Source organism: Monodelphis domestica, chromosome 3 (assembly GCF_027887165.1).
Source record: "Monodelphis domestica isolate mMonDom1 chromosome 3, mMonDom1.pri, whole genome shotgun sequence".
In the NCBI taxonomy this organism is placed as follows: Eukaryota; Metazoa; Chordata; class Mammalia; order Didelphimorphia; family Didelphidae; genus Monodelphis; species Monodelphis domestica.
Genome location: NC_077229.1, coordinates 418,634,944 through 418,654,633, shown reverse-complemented (window position 1 = coordinate 418,654,633; position 19,690 = coordinate 418,634,944). Strand labels below are relative to the sequence as shown.

At 42.4% G+C, this 19,690-nt stretch overlaps 1 protein-coding gene across 1 annotated transcript in view; it reads left to right on the top strand.

Annotated features, from left to right (window-relative positions):
* The window catches only part of ST8SIA5 (ST8 alpha-N-acetyl-neuraminide alpha-2,8-sialyltransferase 5), a 180,841-nt gene extending 161,998 nt beyond the window's left edge, over nucleotides 1-18,843 (top strand). Inside the window, 2 exon segments of the mRNA XM_056824395.1 lie at nucleotides 3,371-3,463; nucleotides 7,123-18,843. Of these exon segments, the coding sequence (XP_056680373.1) occupies nucleotides 3,371-3,463; nucleotides 7,123-7,591 (562 nt within the window). The 3' untranslated portion in view covers nucleotides 7,592-18,843.
* Nucleotides 18,844-19,690: the final 847 nt, after the last annotated feature.

Below are 19,690 nucleotides of genomic sequence, written 5' to 3'. Positions count from 1 at the left end.
TTGAGGTTTACAACATTAGCTAATGTCGATAGATGAGTAGATGAGTTTTTTTGTGTGTTTTTATTTTTTATTCATTTTTGTTTTTAATTTTAATTGATTAATTAAGAAAAATTGTCCACGGGTTCCATGATTCATGTTCTTTCTCTTCCCTCCTTCCCCTCCCCCCTGTAGCTGACCACTAGGTTGACATGTGTCATTGATCAAGACCTATTGCCATATTTTTCATATTTGTACTAGGGTGATCATCTAGACTCTACATCCCCAATTATATTCCCATTGACCCATGTGGCCAAGCAGTTGTCTTTCTTCTCTGTTTCTACTCTCCCAGTTCTTTTTCTGGATGTGGATAGTGTTCTTTCTCATAAGTGATGAGGGTTTTTTTTTTTTGAGAACGGGAGAGACATGGGAATGTTTGTAAGCAGTAGAGAAGCATCCAATAGATAGGAAGAGATCGAAGATGAATGAGAGAATGGAAATGATAAAAGGGCAATCTGCTGGAGAAGATGGACTTCTACATACATTCTATAAAACCCAACCCAGACACAGTTTTCTGCCTACTTAACCCTGTTTTTCATTGAGAAAGTCATAAGAACAGTTTTACCAGTAGAACATTTAAATTACAAGTGGTAAAGCAAGGACAGGGTGAAGGGATGCTAGAGAGAAGCAGAAGCAGAAGAATCCCAAGTTCTGAATAATGGTTCTGTAGGCCCAGTTGCCTGGAAGTGTTTTGTTTTGTTTTTGCAAACAATTCCTCACAGCAAGAACCAGGGATGCAGAGGGAGAAGAGAAGCCTCAAGACTTCTACTTTGATAGGCAGACAATGAATAATGATGCATCAAAGGAGAAGGATCAGTTAGACAGGTAGGAGAAGCACCAGGGGTCAGCAGAAGTCCTAGAAATCAAGGGCTGAAAGAGTTTCACAAAGATAGCAGGTAGGATGAGAACTGAAAAAAGGCCATTGGATTGAAGAGATATCAGTGATATCCTCAGAGAGAACAGTTTCAGTCAAGTAGTAAAGTCAGAAGCCCCAACACAAAAGCTTGATAAGCCCTTGATTGGGACTGTGGCCAGAAAGTGGAGGTGATTAGTTTAAATGAATTTTTTTCTAGGAGTTTGCCTGTGAGAGAAAAAATGTGATTTGTGATTATGATCTATATCTCTGAGCTTCAGATTGTTTTGCTATCTGTAACTTGGGGATAGAAATGTTTTTTCTATCCACTCCATAGAGTTGTAAGTAAAATACCTTGTAAGGGTTTAAGTCTCATATAAGTATGAGTTATAATTATTATCCTTATTTTATAGATGAGGAAACCGAGGCACAAATCATTAAATGACAGAACTGGGCTTAGAACTCAGTTCTTTTCGATTCTTGTCCAGGGATCTGACTACCTCTTGCAGCCTTTCTGTGGTACCACAAACTATACAGAAATCTAATAGAATGAGATTTGTTAATATTTGGCTTTACGTATCCCATGGGTCAAATCAGCAACTTTATGCTTCTCTGGTGTGCTCTCACTATAAGCCTCTTGCAGAGATATTCTTCGAAAGCTCTCCTATGTTACAGTAGCAAAGCATAAGTTCTGACTTCAGATGGGGACCAGAGACCGACTGTTGTTCAAGATTTAGTCCAGTTAAAGAAGAGGCTTTTCACTAGAATGTAGGCTATGGTGATGCACGAAAGAGATAAAAATTCAAAATAGTCTATGTCACTGTGCTAGGCTCAAAAGACATAAATGGGATAGTGGCAGTACAGATAATCGGTGTTTATCTAGGACCTTGAGGCTTTACAAAGCACTTTACCTTTATTATTTCTTTTGGTCTCATAACAACCTGCTAAGGTAAGCATGTATGTTCAGTTGTTTCACCTATGTCCAACTCTTTGTGAGACCATTTGGGCTTTTCTTGGCAAAGATACTGGAGTGGTGTTCCATTGCCTTCTCCAGCTCATTTTATAGATGGAGAAACAGAAGACAATAGGGTTAAATGACTTGCCCAGGGTCACATAGCTAGTAAGTGTCTGAGGCTGGATTTGAACTCATGAAGATGAGTTCTTTATGCCCTGGAAGATCTAGCTGTCTTGGGAAGGTTAAGTCATGCAGATGTTATCCTCTCTACTTTCAAATGAAAAAATAAGACTAGTGAGATTAAGTGACTTGCCCATGGTTATCTACCTTGTTAAGTGTAATAAGCAGGTTTTGAACCTCAGTATTTCTGGTGATGAGCCTAGAATTCCACTTAGTATGTCTCACTGCCTCTTGGGAAAAAGTGGTTGCCAGTGAATGTAGGCATGACTACATAGATGTTATTATTGCTAAGATGCGATGTACCATATCAGTTATGATTATCCATAATAGTCTATAAACACTTATTAGGGTCCTACAGTGTTTGAGGCACTGTGTTAAGTCCCTGTTCTCAAGGAGCTTCCAATCTAACTAGTAAAGACACACAAAAGCAAGCTGAAAAAAGGGGAAAAGGGACAGAAAAAAGATACCTTATTCTGGAGCATGGTAGAGAAGTTCCAGAGAGGTACAGCCAGGTGAGAAATGAGAAGATGTGTGAGCTTAGCTGAGGAAACCAAAGTCATCCCTGCATCCCAGGCCATCACCAGTCATTTTTGTCTTGTCACTGGGCTTAGATAACTGCACTTGAGAGTGAGAATGAGGAATTACTTTGTGCAGCTCTGCCTTACTTAACAACAACTCTGTCTCTGATATATTCTCTCTCTCTCTCTCTCTCTCTCTCTCTCTCTCTCTCTCTCTCTCTCTCTCTCTTTCTCTCTCTCTCTCTCTCTCTCCCCCCTCCCTGTTTTTCCCTCCCTTCTTCTCTCTCTCTCCCTGTTTCTTCCCCCCTTCTCTCTCTCCATGTTTCTCCCTCCCTCCTTCTCTCTCTCTCCCTGTTTCTCCCTCCCTCCCTCCTACTCTCTCTCTCTTTTCCTGTCTCCCTCTTTTCCTCTCTTTCCCTCTCTCCACATCTGTCTCTGTCACTCTTACTCTTTTTCTGTCCCTATCTCTCACTGTCTGTCTCTCCAAGAATCTCAAAAGGAAATGAGTCATGTACTGTGCTGATGAACTTCACCAAATTAAAGCCTGTGTTCACTTGGTGGGTGGTTTGAAACTCATGAACTATTTTTTTTCTGGAATTTTCCAAAATTTCCAACTTGTTCACCCTGCCCCCCCCCCCCCCCCCCCCCGGTTAACGATAAGTAATTGAATCAATGGATACCAAATCAATGGATGTGGATATCTTCTTTTCTTCCATCCTCCTCCTATGCTCATTCCCTTCTCCCCTATCTCCCCTTTTAGTAGTTACCCGGAGAGAGTAGAGGGGCTCGTTTACTTCAGGTTAATTTGTTTTGTCATTTTCTCTGCAGGTGTAACCTACCCCCAATCTCAGAGAAGTACACCGGGGATGTTGGGGCAAAGACTGATGTTGTGACTGTGAATCCTAGCATCATAACAGAGAGGTTAGTCTGAGCCCTGTCCTGAGTTTGGATCTGAAAGGAGCCTTAGAGTCATTCAGTCCAATATTCACCCTCCCCCACTTAGAGAAGGTAAGTGACTTACCCAGGCCCACACAGGTAAGTAGTAGAGATGAAGACTGAAATCAAATCCTCTAATTTCAGTCAGTGTTCTCTCTATTCTACTATGTTACTCCTAGAATCCTTTGGAATATTCAAAAATCTTTTAATCTCTGGGAGAGATCATATCTTAAGTTACTAGGAGAATTTTAATTAGTGCCTGGTCCTTACTCTTGTATCCCAGAAACACAAAATGTCAGAGTGGGAGGGGACCCTACAGATCAATTAGTTCAACCCCTTAATTTTAAAGAAAGAAGTTAGTACCCTAAGGTCAGCTAGTTATTGGAAAACTCAGGACTAAATTAGTAGAAAAGGGACAAAGGCCTGCCCTTAAAAGTGTAGTAGGGGCAGACAGGTGCTCAATGAATTGAGATTCTGGACTAACGATGAGAAATCCTGCTCAGTGGATTAAGAGTCAAGCCCAGAGATCCTGGGTTCAAGTCTGGCCTCAGTTACTTCCTAGCTATGTGACCCTGAGCAAGTCACTTACCCCCAATTGCCTAGCCCTCACTGCTCTCTTGATTTGGAACTTAGCATTGATTCTGAGACAGAAGGTAAGGATTTTTTAAAAAGTATACAGTAGCATTTCTGGAGATAGAGGAAAATTTTGTCTGTTTTATGGCTTTGTGATAGGGACTGGCTTTGCTAGCCCTGAGATCCTGAGGAGTCTAAGGACAGGTCACTGCTAAAGTGGATTGAACCTTGTCTCGCTCCTTATCTTCTCAGCCTCCCTACTTTCTTTTCTTCTTTCCTTTCATTCTCCTCTTTCTTTTTTAAAGCCTTGAATCATGGACAGGTTACATGCTGAGTAAAAAGCTGGAGGTAAATGGTCTTAATTAAGTCTGAAAGTTCAGAATAGATTGCTAATAAGTTTTTTTTTTAATCTTTACCTTCTCTTCTTACAATCAATACTGTGTACTGGTTCCAAGAAGAAGATCCACAAGGGCTAGGCAATTGGGGTTGAGTGACTTGTCCAGAGTCACATAGCTAGGAAGTGTATGAGGTCAAATTTGAACCCAGGACCTCCCATCTCTAGACATGGCTCTCAATCCACTAAGCCACCCAACTTCCCCCACTGATACGTTTTAGAGATATGAGTCAGAGAATCTGAGAGTCAGATGAGACCATCTCAGAGGCTGTCTCCAAGAATTCCTTTTGTAAGACACCTAACAAGTGGCTATCAGCCTTAACTTGAAGACCTCTAGTGAGGAGGATCCAGCCACTTTTTGAGGAAGTCCATTCTACTTTGGGATGTTTTTCATTGTTAGGACATTTTCCCTTTTATAAGGTGAAATCTGCCTCTAGGGCCAAGCCAAGGAAGGCTAATTCATCTTCTAAAGGCCATCCAGCCACTAGCATTTTTTAACACCTACTAGATAGCAAGTGCTGGGCTGAGTGCTGACCTTCAAACACCTGAATAAGCTGTCACATCCTTAGCAAAGTCTTCTTTCCTCTTTCCTTTGGGCCGTCCTTGTATGAGGGAATCCCCAGTCTGGATACTGTCCTATCTGCCCTCTGGAGGTATTCTTTCTCCAGTCCCCGAAGTAAACAGAATGTTCCAGTTGTGCTTTGATCAGGGCAGAGTATGAGGGGTCATCTCTTTCCTTATTCTGGAAACTGGGCTCTCTTAACATCCTCTCAAAGTTTTGCTTGTCATGATATATGATATTGACTCAAGTGGAGCCAATAGTTTATTAAAAGCTTGATTTCACATGAACTCTGGTTTAGCCTTTCCCTGTTTGTTCTATATTTGTTCAGTTGCTTTTGAAAATTCAGATATGGGGGGGGCAGCTGGGTGGCTCAGTGGCTCAGTGGACTGAGAGCCAGGCCTAGAGATAGGAGGTCCTGGGTTCAAATCTGACCTCAGACACTTCCTAGCTGTGTGACCCTGGGCAAGTCACTTAACCTCCATTGCCCAGCCCTTACTGCTCTTCTGTCTTGGAACCAATACACAATGTTGATTCTAAGATGGAAGGTAAAGGTTTAAAAGAAAAAAACCACACTCAAATGTAGGGCTTCACATTTGATACTCTGCAAGTTAGAGTCATAGAGAGTTATCTAAAAATAGGAAGTGACTTGCCCAGGGTGACTTGGCCAGTTTGTGCCAGGGACAAGCCTTCCTCCCTCTGAGGCCAGCTCTCTACCACTTTACCACACTGCCTGTCTGTGTGAGGTAGAGAAAATAATTTCATATGCTATAGGTCAGTGAACTTGATCTTAATTCCTAAAGCTGGGATTCAGGAGATTTGGCTTCTAACCTTTTGTACAGAAAGAGGAAAGAGACAATGGCCAAGATGTATAAAGTGCTTTCCTTACAGTGACCCTGTGAGATAAGGTTATTTACATTATGCAGAGGAGGAAACTGAAGTTTATGAGAATCTGCCCACAGTTATATGACTCATAAGTGTCAGAACTGGAACTCATTGGATTTTAGAGATGGGGACATCAAGGCTCAGAATAATGATGTTAGTTGTTCACCATCACACAGCTATTTGGGTAAGATTATAGAGCTGGAATCAATTAATCAATCAATAAATATTTTTAAGGGGGTAGCTGGGTTGCTTAGTGGTTAGGTCTGGAAATGGGAGGTCCTGGGTTCAAATATGACCCTAGATACTTCCTAGCTGTGTGACCTGGGTAAATCACTCAACTCTCACTGCCTAACCCTTATGGTTTTTCTGCCTTAGAACCAACACACAGTATTGATACTAAGACAGAAGGTAAGGGTTTAAAAAAATTTGTCAAGTGCTGCTATGTGCCAGGTACTGGTAGGTACTAAAAATACAAACACAAGGAATAAAGCTGTCCCAAATCTCTAGGATCTGACATTCTAAAAGAGAAGGCAAGTAGATATATAAGAAGATGCAGAATGCACATGCATTTTAATAAATACAAGTATCATTAAGAAAGGAAGTCTAGCGGTTGAGGGGAAGACGGTTCACTTAGAAGGTAGAGCTTGAGCTGTATCTTTTTAAAAAAAAATCCTTACTTTCTGTTTTAGAGTCAATTCTAAGTATCAGTTCCAAGGCAGAAGAGTGGTAAGGGCTGGACAATTGGGGTTGAGTGACTTGCCCAGGGTCACACAGCTAGGACTGCCTAGCTGCCTCTTTGAGCTAGAGACCTGGAGACAGGAGATGGAAGGTGCCTTGACCGTGATCTCACCAACCTCTCTATTTGACATATAAGGAAACTGAGACCCAGAGAAGTTAATTGACCAAATTGATTTATATTTAAAAAATTTAAACCCTTACTTTTCATCTTAGATTCAATACTGCATATTGTGTCAAGGGCTAGGCAATGGAGGTTAAGTGACTTGCTCAGGGTCACACAGCTAGGAAGTGTTTCAGGCCAGAGTTGACCCTAGGACCTCTTGGGATCTGGCTCTCCATCCACTAACCCACCCATTTCCCCCTAGCTCAGTACGGTCTCACCAGACCTGCCTATTGAGCCAAACCTAGCAAGATAACATTGAAATGGGCTGCCTGAAAAGTCTAGCATCTCCTCAGCTGTTTCCTACCCTGCTCCGTCTCTCTGCCCTTGCCCAGGTTCCACAAGCTGGAGAAGTGGAGACGACCTTTCTACCAGGTGTTGCAGGTCTACGAGAATGCCTCTGTGCTTCTTCCGGCTTTCTACAATACCCGCAACACGGACGTCTCGATCCGCGTTAAGTACGTGCTGGATGACTTTGAGTCCCCGCAGGCGGTCTACTATTTTCATCCTCAGTACTTGATCAACGTGTCCCGCTACTGGCTCAACCTTGGGGTGCGGGCCAAGCGCATCAGCACCGGCCTCATCCTGGTGACAGCGGCCCTGGAGCTCTGCGAGGAGGTCCACTTGTTTGGCTTCTGGGCTTTTCCCATGAACCCCTCGGGGCTCTTCATCACCCACCACTACTACGACAACGTGAAGCCGCGCCCCGGCTTCCACGCCATGCCCTCCGAGATCTTCAACTTTCTCCACCTGCACAGCCGGGGCATCCTCCGTGTCCACACAGGCACCTGCAAGTGCTGCTAACGAGGCGGGCAGCCGGCCGGCCTGTCTCTCCAGCCCTTTCCTCTCTTTTTTCCTTGCAGCATCAGCGGACAGCAGGCAAACGTGCTTGGAGTAGAGGGCCATATCCGGCTTTTTATGCAATAGTTTTTGAAGAATGGGGCTTCCTATCTCCTGTATTCTGGGGTGGGTTGGGTGGGAAGAAGATGGGGGAAATGGGGTAAAGTCACTCCTATCGATGGGTGTTGTCCCTCCTTATCCTCTGCCCAAGGGGTAAGTCGCATTGGCAGAGCCAGGAGGGGAGCCCTGGAAATATCAATGAATAAGCACATTGCTGCTAAATTTCAGCAACTGAGTGAGCACAAGCTGTCACGGCTATTTCACAGCTTCAGAAAATCACTGAAGAGCTAGCAATGGTGGAGGAGTAAGGACTTTGATTTTTAACATGGTTTGCTTTCCGGAATTTCACCATGGGCTTTTAGTGACTTTTCCGTGTTGATCACACAGCCATAGAATATCATTGCTGAACTGGATCTTGGAGACCATCTGGTCCAACTGTCTCTTTTTACAGAGGCAGAAACTGAAGTCTAGAGAAGGTGAACTTGATCAAGGTCACCCACCCCAACTGACTTCACTCTTTTGCCATAGTAGGGTCTGGTCCAGGGCTCTTTGACTAAGTGGGTATTTTTTGTTGTTTGTTTGTTTGTTTTTAGAACTAAAAAAATCTTTATTTTCTTCTCAGTGCCTACAGGCTTAACTTTGGGTTTGAAACTTTGAGAAAGGAAATAAGCCAGATCAGCCAACTAAACTAAGATGTCCAAGGCCAGTGTTACAAACTCATTAAGAGCATAGCAGCTCATTTTCTCATCTGCCTTCTTGTTCTTAGCTACATTTCAGCCAGGGGATATTTATTAGATATATCTGGATGCCTTGGAGGGTCAACACCACCCTAAAGTGAACAATTTAATGCCTCTACATAGTAAAAAGCCTGACCTAATGTGAGCTGCCTTGATGGGAAGAGTTGGTCCTGTCCATCAGACACCAGCATTAATTTCTTCTATTGGGTGTTAAAGGATGAGGAAGAAATCCTAAAGACCGGTTCCTCCCTCTTTCAGATTGATGATCTTCAGGACACAGGCCCAGAGGGTCTAAGCTGTGGATGGGTCTAAGCCTGGTAGAAGTTAGCTATGCTTGTATCTAGTCTAGACTATGTGAATATGATGTTGCCTCCTGCCTGTGACTTGTACCATTTCTCCCTCCTCCCTGCCCCTTATCCTGCCTTTGGGGTTCCTGTGTATTGAATAGACTTTTAATCAATTGCCTTAGGACTTAGGTATCCCATCAGAGACTTGTAGAATGTCAGATCGGGAGGGGACATTAGAGCTCATCTGGTCTGACCCCCTTAGTTAACTGACAGAGGAATCAACTTGAGTCCCAGAGAGGGGGAGTGATTTCCTCAGTGTCACGTAACTGGTAAGTGGTGGGCTCTAGGTTTGAATCCATCTCTCCCGCTCTGCTTGGTGAAGCCTCTGGCCATTCTTGCCCTACATGTGTCCTTTCTGGCCAAGTTTAAATTCTGCATCCCAGAGAAGAATTTTCAGAGAAATCTCCCCTCTATCCTGGCTGACCTTGAAATACTTTTGCCCTATATTCTGCAGAGTGGGCTGCTGCTCCTTCTTTCACGAGACTCAGATATCGCACCTGCTCTATGAACAATATTCGTGCCAAGAATACAAAAAGATAATAAGGCCTTGCATTGGTACAGAGATTTATATTTATCAAAGTGCTTTCACATCTCTTCAGGGCTGCCCCTAGAATACAAAGAACTGGCATGATGGCTCTGGGGTCTGGGCTATGGGAGCCTCACATGGCTACTGGGAGCAGGTGGTTGGGCAGTGTTTCAGGGAGGCACCCAGTAGGGGAGAAAGCTTTGGCCAACCTTGCCATCTGGTGCTTTAAAAGACCTGAGACTCCTAATCATCCCACCCACCTATGAAACCCCCCATCCAGGACTGGAGTGGGCTAGGACTGGATGCCTATCCCCAGGCCTCCCTTAGGCTACATGGCTTCTTTTTTTGACATTTCTTATCCCTTTTCTCTTTTACAGTCCCCTTGAGGGCTACTAACTTGATTTCACCTGTATATAAATACTGGGAGAAGGGAAAGTCTATACATATGATTTACCTGAGACCACATCCATTTAGAGATATAGCTCCTCTGTTCATTGTCTTTGTTAGTGCAGCAGTGTTGTGAGTTAGGTGTAGCAGGTATTATTGTTCTTGTTTGACAGATGAGGAAACTGAGGCAAAGTAACTTCCTCAATCCTGATTGCATTTCTTCAACAGGGTATGATTGGAACAGGATGATGGTAACTTCGTTTGGAATTCTGGGGATCTGAGTTGCCACTAAGAGTTGATTAGGGTCAAGGATAGGTGGTCAGGGCAGGGGATGAGACACATAGTTCTTCTGCTCACCTGCATATGATGGCAGTTTTGCTTTAGAAAGAAATGGCATGACTAAGGATTTGGAGGCATTGAGCACAATCCAAATAGTGTGATCACAGGCAGATGGGAATCAGATTCTATTTGTATCATGCTAGATAATAAAGGTATTAAGAAAGATAGGTAGGAAAGGGTTTGACCGCTGTTTAGCTTTGAGGGTACAGTACCAAGTGAGCCACCTATAGGACATAAACTTCCAATTGTTTTCCTCCTCCAGTAGTGGGAAATGGGTCTACACTGAACTATCCACTTATGACCAGTGGCGCACTCTTGTGTGATGGTGAGCCTGGATTTGGGGTCCATCTACGATCAAGGTTGGAGACAGTTTGTGACCTCTGGGTATGAGTGCAGTCTGGATGGAGCTGGAGGTAGTCAGAAGTGAGAGGTTTGCATTTGTCATCACAAAGGAGGTTTAGATAAGAGCAAGGCTAGTTGCAGCTTCCTAGACAGGTCACTTCTAATAGTTGCTCCCAAGTGAACAGCTGTACCAGGTTTTACTTTCAGAGGCCCAGGGACCTGGCTTGCCCTGCCCTGATCCTAAAATCAGCAAGACTGAGCACAATGGGGCTTTTTAGACTTTTCTATTCCCTCCCCACTTTATTTAAATAATAGCAACAATATTAACCGTTGGGTGATTGAGAGGCACTCTGGGGCCTCTCGGATAGAGAATTGACTTTAAAATCAAGAAGACTTGGCTTCAAGAACATGCTGGTTGTGTGATCATGGGCAAGTTATTTAACATTTTAATACTCTAAATTAGGAAATAGTGCTGATCTGCACTGGGAGAAATTCCCTTTGCCAGTGAAAGCAAAGTTCCAGACCCCCTTCTCCCCCAGTGATAATGACTAAGGTTTACATAATGAACAGAAGCCATTATATTAAACAAAAACTTTTAAAAGAACTTCTGGGTCTAGTAAGTTTGGTGGAGTTTCACAACTTGAAGTTATCAGCAACTGTTCTGTCTTTTTCACTCTAAGGAGAGCCTCCAGCTTTCTCCTACTCAAGTTTCAAGAAACCCAAAGCCCAGGGCTCCTAGCCAGTCTCTAGCCTTCTGGTATGCTGCTGCTATTGGGGCTGCATTGCAGATTTGCTCTGACCTAGCCTTCACACATCCTGCTAGCATGCACTCACTCTGTCCTCAGAAGGAAGGAGAATGTCACGCTGGTCTCAGCACTCTTTAGACATCTTTTCCTGTACCCACTTCATTGTACCTCTTCCTCTAAAGAAAACTGAAGGGGAAGACAACAATGGAAAGAAGTAGGGGGCAGTGACTCAGGTCTTGGTGCCAATTCATTGGCGATCTTTTTGTTCTCCCAACGAAGGGTCCTCTTTTAGGTACCAGCCCAGAGTCTCAACAAGGACCAATCTGGAAGGCTCTGGATCTATTAGAGGAAAAACCTCAAGTGGTGTGACCTGGAGTCCATCTATGAGGGTTGTTCCTTTTCTGATTAGAGACACTTTGCTTAGCAGTCTGTACCATGGAACAGTTTCTCCAGAGAAACTGATCCAGTGCTTACCACAGTGCCTGGCACTTAGTGGGTGCTTATAAACGTTTATTGACTGATCCACACAGGATAAAACTTGGGACCTGGGCTTCATCAGTATGCTGTTTGGAACCATTGCTCTATCTTCTTGCTAAAGGAACAACAACATTCATTTAGACACCTGCTATGTGCTGGGCACTGTACCAGGCACTGAGGATGCAAATAGAAAAGTGAAGCAATACCTGCTCTCAAGTTGTTTATAGACTTTTGGATAAAAGGCTATATTTTCAGTCCTGAAGACCCATTTGGTTAGTTGCTGCTCAATTGGTCTGGGTCTAGGGGATCATTGTGTGACTGACTCATGTTGGAGGTTACTCTAGGGCTAGGGTTAGGTGACTCAGTCTAATTGTACCCGATTTATTGTTTGTTGGGTTAAAAAAAATAATTCCTGTAGTTGGAACTTTCCGGTTGTTAAAAAAAAAACCCAAACCACTTGCTTTATGTTAGGCTTAATTCCCCTGGAGCTGGAGAGGCACCTTCATCCTTCCAAGTGCTTGTCAGAAAGAATGTGGGCTCTCTTGTGGGCTGTCTTCACAAGAATTTCCATTCCCCAAGGGAGACAGGAGACTAGCTCATCATCTTCACCTGGACAATTATAGGACACTAGGATTTAGAGCAGGAAGGAAACTTAGCTATCACATAATCCAATCCCTTCATTTCGCAGATAAGAGAACAGGGGTTCAGAGAGGTCACTCAACTAGCTGGTGGCAGAACTTGAATTCAAATCCCTTCAAAATCCAGTGCCCCTTCCACAGCACCTCACCATCAATTCCTTCATTCTCTGGGCATCCATTCTCCTTTAGGCCAAGGCCTCGGCTTTGTGTGCATCTCAGAGCAAGTATGAGTGGAAAGTTTGTAAACCCATTAAAAGCTCTGTTAGCAGTTTATTACTGAACTCCCAGTGCTCCATCATGGGGTTCTGAAAAGGTATCAGGAATGAGAGAGGATTCAGAAGGCAGAGTTGAGACTGAAGAGATGAGAGCTTGCTAGGGTATTGAAAGTAAAGAGACAGTATATATGTGTGTGTGTGTATTTTAGTGACACTGAGATGTGAAAGTTAATTGCCAATGAATTATCTTGAAGGCTGTCTTATTTTAGTGAGGCTATTCTTTTATTCCTCTTTGCATGCTAGATATTTCCTGAGATGTGGTACGTAAATTGATTTTTTTTTGGTCAATCAAATACTATTTTAAGTGTACCAGGTGAGTCACTTGGTGCTTAAATGAACACTTTCCACCCCTTACCTAATATTTAGTAAAACAAAAGATTCTTTCTCTTTCAAGTGAATAATCTGAACTACCCCTTCTCTCTCCCCTGTTCTTAAATTGTTCTTTATGCAAATGATGGCATTCTTGGGCTTTGCTCTAAGTGCTTATGCTGGTACAGCAAATGGATCTTCATACATGAGGAGAAATAGAATATGAAGGAAATACTGAGTCACCTCACTTGGTTCATTCAAGTTGAGTGAATGGGGGTGAGTCATGGAGAGTGGTATTTAATTTCTAAATCAGCAAGGTGAATGATTTACATGAAATGAAGCCCAAGACCTAGGAGAGGGAATTGGAGCCCCCAGTTTCTCCAGATCTTCTCTTTCTCTACAGATACTGTGCTCTTTCCACCTTTTGACAGCCTCCATGGGATTTTCATCTGGGTTTGTGTATCTGTCAGGAGCCCTGCAGTTTAGGACATTTAGCCTTCCCCATACCAAATTTCCATGATGCCAGTTTGAGATTCCTAGGAGGTCCCATGTCACTGCTATTCCCTTCCTTTCATAGACTCAGAAATTTGCATTTGTTTAGATATTGTCTCTACTAATTCAGATTGTAAACATTCTAAGCCTTTTTATGCTTCCCAGTGATTTTCCTTGTCCTTCTCCAAATTGTTGAAAGAGAATCACCTAATGGTCTGAAGGCCTTCATCTGGGGCTCTTCCTTAAGTTGCCCATTGGTTTTCCTTTGCTTTCTCCCACATGTTTAGCTTACCTGCTTTTCCAGTCAAACATGTCCTTCATCATAGCCTTGGCAATCCTTTGGATCATAAACCTAGAGATGGAAATGGCCCTGGAAACATCATTTTCAACTCATTCATTTTTGCAAATGAGGAACTGAGGTATAGAGGGATTAGATGACTTGCCCATGGTCACACAGCTAATAAATCTGAGGCAAGACTTGAACCTAGATCTTGGTTCCAAGTCTAGTGCCCTATAAATTACAAATTATTGGAGATATGTCACAGTATACTTTTACCTACAGATGCCTCTTCCTATTTTCCACTTAGATGGCCTGAAATTTTGATTTTTTAAAAAATCAGTTGTGGTACTTTCTGATGTTTGGTCAAATAGCATGTCTAGTATTCAGGGAAGAAACTCAGTAGATTCTCTGTGTCTAGAATATATTCCCTGAAGTCAGTGAGCTAACAATTCATCTAAGGCTTCTCAAATGCTTCCAGGGTCCAAACTTTCTAATCCTATTAATGTTAAAAAAAAAGAAGACAACCAGGCAGTAGTTCCTTAAAGGGCCAACTTTAAGCCCAGTGAAGGACAAATAGCATTGCATTATTTTGAAGCTTCAAAAGACCTGTGATTTTCTTGGTGTAGGTGCTCCATCCACCAGTATAAATCACAACCCTTCCATGCCTAGTAGGCAGTCTTCATAAGTTTGTGAGGGGCCAAAAGATTTCATCACCTGATGGGTAACCTTGTGATTAATGACCCCTACAAACAAGCCAAGCTTCAAACAATAGACATAACATTTATTACCAGATTAGTATTCAAGTCTTTTTCGGTTTGGAAAAGATCAGTCATAGCGTTTACTTTGCTGGCAAAGCATCCAGAAACCAAGGTTACTTCTGTGGAATCAGAGAAAAGCCAGCAAAGGAGGAGTCCCTCAGGTCAAAGCAATTTTTTTTAAATTTAAATTTTTTATTTTTTACTACTACTTTCCCCCTTTTCCTACAGGAACCTCCACAGGCTTCCTTGCTTTTGGGATAATGATAAATTTCTTTCAACTTCCAGCATACCCCTGGCAGCTAGTAGCATGCCTTCTAGATTACTCTGGAGGGTTGCTTAGCAATACTGGAGTAACAGGGTAGAGCTGATCATTTTGTCCTCTCTTTTTATATCCTAATCGTTGCTGTCTTCACATCTTCATCACCACAGTCTTTTACATGCATATAGTACTTTATGCTTCTCAAATCCCAAATAATCCTTATTTGATGCTCACTATACTGTATAGTCGGGAAAAGGTATCATTTCCCTCATTTTACACATGAGAAAACTGAAGCATAGGCTAGCTAAGTGATTTGAGCAAGGATACACAAAATAAGACAAATATTTACTCATCAACAATTTATTTATTGCCTACTAAATGTAAGATACTGCTACAGATGTCAGGAAACAACAGAGATAGAAAAGACACTGTTACTGCTTTCATGGACATTATGGTTTAGGGCAAGGGACCTAGGGGCAGTGGTAATGATGGTCCTGAAGGGACAGCTCCCAATGATTTCTCTTGCATGTCTGTCTTGAGCCAGTAATCTCTTCAACCTTCTCCCAGCTTGGGGCCCTAGTAAAACAGGAATGTGGATAGGCTGGGCCATCGAATTCTCACAGAATAGAATAGAAACATTAAAAAGGAAATAGTACAAAGGCATGTAAGATAGATGCAAATGATTAGGGCACAAAGGTGGGAAAGGTTCCCATGAGCTAATCTGATCATTTATTAAAAAATATTTATTGAGGGCTCAATACTCAAGTGCAGAGTTAAGGAAGACCACTGAGGAGTTAGGGCTTGAGCTAGCATGTGAAGAAGTGGTAGGATTTGGAAAAAAGAAGGGATGATATTTTACATGGGAGAAATAGCATGAGCAAATGAATAAATGCCCAGAGGCAGGAGTAAGCATGATATCCAGGTAACTAGTCTGGCAACAGCATAGGCTATCTATAGTAGGAGGAATGGGAGTCAATAGCAGAGCTGAGACTATAACTCAGGGTTCTCAACTCTCAGTTCATACACTCTGCCCACAACTGTATGTAAGCTGAAAGCATAAAGGTTGGAATTGATACATTAAACAGAAATGGGACATTGGACCTCATGAGGTAAAATCCCTTACCTTCTATGTATGTTGCTCCCTCACAGACTGGCATAGAAATAAGCCACTATGAGAACTTGGTTCCTACCTCAACCCCTTCTTGCACTGATCCCAGGTTTCTCTCCCTCAGGGAATGGATCCTCATCCCAGCCATGAGGATGCTCCAGTAGGTACTTAGCTGGATCTGGTGTTTCAAAGTTCTGCTTTCAGTCCTTCTAGCACTACGGTTCTAATGGAAGATTTTTGATGCATTACAAGGAAACTACAATCTGGCAATTTGAAATTGTTGGGAACACTTATAAGAACCCAGAAACAAATGAAAAAATGGCCTCTCCATGTTTGAGTCTCACTGAGGAGAGCCCTTCACTAAAATATAGGGCAGCAAAATTATAGATATCAATTGATCCCTGTGATAGAAAGACAAGGTTAAATCATATCCTTTATCTTCTGTTTAAGAAGACAAAGATGTAGTAATCCATTTTAGAGAGATTTTCTTCTAAAATATTCACAATAAAGAAAAAAGTTTTAATGTTTAGAGGACATATTTCATTCATACATGAAATCGTTTTTGTAAAGTAGTGGTTGATTCCTGCTCTTGCACTCTTCTCCTGAGAATCAGCCCTTAGAAATGAGAGGGTTTTAGTTGTCTCTTTGCCAAGAGGGAGAGAGCATATTCTCATTTTAGCTACTCGAACTTCCTTCAGGGAAGATTCTGTGCTGAAAAAGTACTGGTGCTAGGGCATATTCTCTCCTCCTCCTCCTCTTCTTCCAACTCTGTTCCCAATGTTAGCCCGAACTTATGCTGGGTTTAAGTGGAAGAAACACTTAGCAGCCAAGCTGGCTTCCAAGACTGGCCCTCTTATCTGAGGAGTGCTTATCAATTGAATAATAGCAATTCCTTATATTTATGTCAATAGCCTTTTACATTTTTTATTTCCAGTATCTCATCTAAACTTCACAATATGCCAGTGAGGTAGGAAGGTATGCATTGTTCTCATTTTATAGGCAGATTCTCCAGTCATAGATTAAGATCTGGAAGGAAAGTTAGAAGTAAAGTCTCATCCCTTCATTTTATAGATGAGAAGCCAAGACTAGTCCTCTGACTCCTACTGTCTAGTTCAAAGCTCTTTTTACTATGCCATGCTGGTCCTCCAGCAGACTCCTTCCATTGTAACTTGAGACCACCAAAGCTCCATTTGCTTTGCCAAAACCATGGGACATGGTCTTGGTGTCAGAGTGAACAGGCTCATTTTGCTGAATGAATTGATGTCTTTTGCTTATGGAGAAGAGTGCAGCTGGAATCCATTTTAGAAAAGTAAATTCCCCAAGGGCAGATAAAAATACCAGTAACAATATTTTGTATCTGTAGTAGCACTTAATCCTCTTCATGGAGCCCATTTGATCCTCATGATGTCCTTGTGATATAGGAAGGGCAGGGATTACCTTCCCCATTTTAAAGAAGGGAAAACTGAGTCCCTGAAGAGGTTAAATTTTCAAACTGAGCTTAAGGGAATAGATTATTTGCTTCCTAGCCTGGTAATCATACCAAATACCTAATGAAGATTGAGAATAGTGAAGAAAGATTTATCATCAATATTAGTGATATTGGTGTAGATTGGGGTAGGCCTGTGAAGTGGGTGCAGGGCGGGGGACGATTTTAAATAATTGGTGAGATAACAAGAATCCCATGGGGTAAGAATGTATATGAGAAAACAACCAGTGCAAACTAGGATAGTACAAGCAGGCGCCTTTGTACAGAGCAGGACTTTCTTGTAGGAATGAAGTTGTGAGTCAGGGGCAGCAGTGGTTCTGAATGGACAGCTCCCAATGGTTTCTTTTGCACATGCCTCTTGAGCCAGCAATCTCCCCAACTTTCTCCCAGATTGGGGTCCTAGTAAAACAGGAATGTGGTTAGGCTGGGCCATCACATTCTAACAGAAAAGCCCAACCTCAGGACTGGTGACCCTTAGACTTGGGATGGTTCGTAGAAAAAGGAGAACTCCTTAACCTCCTCCCCTCACCTGCCAGTCAACATGGTCCATGTTGGGTTCTAGATGCAGTTCTTTTAGCCTTGGGGGATTGGCTGCCATGGTGTTCTTCACCAAGAGGTACGATTCTAACAACAGTTTGCTCTTTTTTCTGGCTACTTCTGGGGAAAGACAACTCTGCCTGAGTTGATTTAGACAGGCATCTGAGCTGCCCCAAGAGGGTGAGCTCTGTTGTGTGTTCTGGTTCCCTTCCTGGACTTGTCTGAATGTTCTTTTAGAAAGCCATAACTCTTCTTAAAAACCTGTATTGGTTGAACTGTGATATACATATATACATATAAATATATATTTTAAAGAAATCTATCAGTTACTCTCAGTGACTGTCAAAAACGGGTTTGCCCTGCAGTATGGTTTCAAGTTGATGCAAAAAAATCAAAAACAAAAAACTGAAACCCCATGCAAGAAATGTTGGGTGAGCATAAGCTCCAGTGGAAAAATCTGGAGCTCTCCTTTTCCTTGTCTTACCCGGTGGTGCATACCCTATGTGGTTCCCTTCCTGTCCTCCCCTGCTGAGTATTTAGCCTCTGAGCCCCACAGGGATGGGCACCCTTTTATATGACTCATGTCTGAGTAGGCTCTTTGTGGCTGCAGAAAGTGAGGTTGTCACAGTGCTGGGCCCTGTGGATTCCCACTTCCCTGCAATCTGTCTGTCCTCAGTTTTCCCCTCCTACTCCTCAAATGAGAGGCCTTTCCTAGTGAAGAACAGTGAAACTTGGGATGTTTCCTTCAATGGAAAACAATACTCCTATGATGGAAGACTTTGATCTGTTTGTGGACCCTAGACTTTTGCTAAGAATGAACCTCTATTTATTAGTGTGTTTAGGGGTGAGGGAAGGCTGTGGGAAAGGGCTTATCCCATTTAAAGGGGGAAGGGAAGCCATTGTGTCTATTTTATTTTCCTGAAGAATTTTGTTTCCTGGAGCCAGTTTGCAAAAATTTTCCTTTGTGATGTTAACTCAGAGGTGTGATCCCAAGGCTTGGTGCTGCTAAAGCCATGCCTAAAACTGTAATCAGGGTATTTTTGCTTCTGTCACTGTGTTTGAAAGGCCATTAATTCTACCTAATAAACTGAATCCCAAAGTTTCATCTGGAAAGAGAACTGTTATTCTGGTCACTTGCGTCTCCTATGGGTATTTAAAACAACCAACCCTTACTGTTGCCCTTACTGTTTTCTGGAGTGGATTGGGGAAGGTAAGAGATGGATAGATGAGTCTGTGAATCAGAGTGTTTCCTTCCTATCCCTTGGTCTCCCATTACTTTGGGAAGAAATAATGAGATAATTAAGAGTTTGTGACAGCCCAGAGGGGGAACTGAGCTGTCTAAAGTGTGTGTTCATGTGTGTAAACATATGTATGAACATACTTTTGGAATATCCTAGATATCTGAGATTTTAAAAGAAATTCCTTGCGTGTGAACCCCCACCATCAACCAATCTTTGACTTAGTAAAGACAAAATAAAATGAACAAAGGCATTCTTAGTAAGTAGGCAGCTAGGTAGCTCATCGGAGAGAGGGCTACTGGACCTGTAGTCAGGAAGACCTGAGTTCAAATTAAGATTCAGAAAAACTCATTAGCCATGTGACTCTAGGCAGGCCACTTAACTTCTGTTAGCCTAGAGAAGGAAATGGCAAATCACTCCAATATCTTTGCCAAGAAAACCCTATTTGAAGTCACAAAGTCAGACACAACTAAACAACCAAACAATAGAGTACCTAGTAGGACCTGACTTTTCCAGAGTTACAAAGAAATTTTCAGTTAGGAGTTATGATCTTGACTCTAAGGTCAACTTTTTATCCAGTAAGTCATGTTGCCCTTACTAAAGAAATACATGGTATTAAATTAAAAATTTTGAATGTATGAATGTATGAATGAATACACTGAAAGACTTGGGGGGGATTTTTGAAGGAAATTATTGGAATAAATAGAGCTAAGGAGACAATG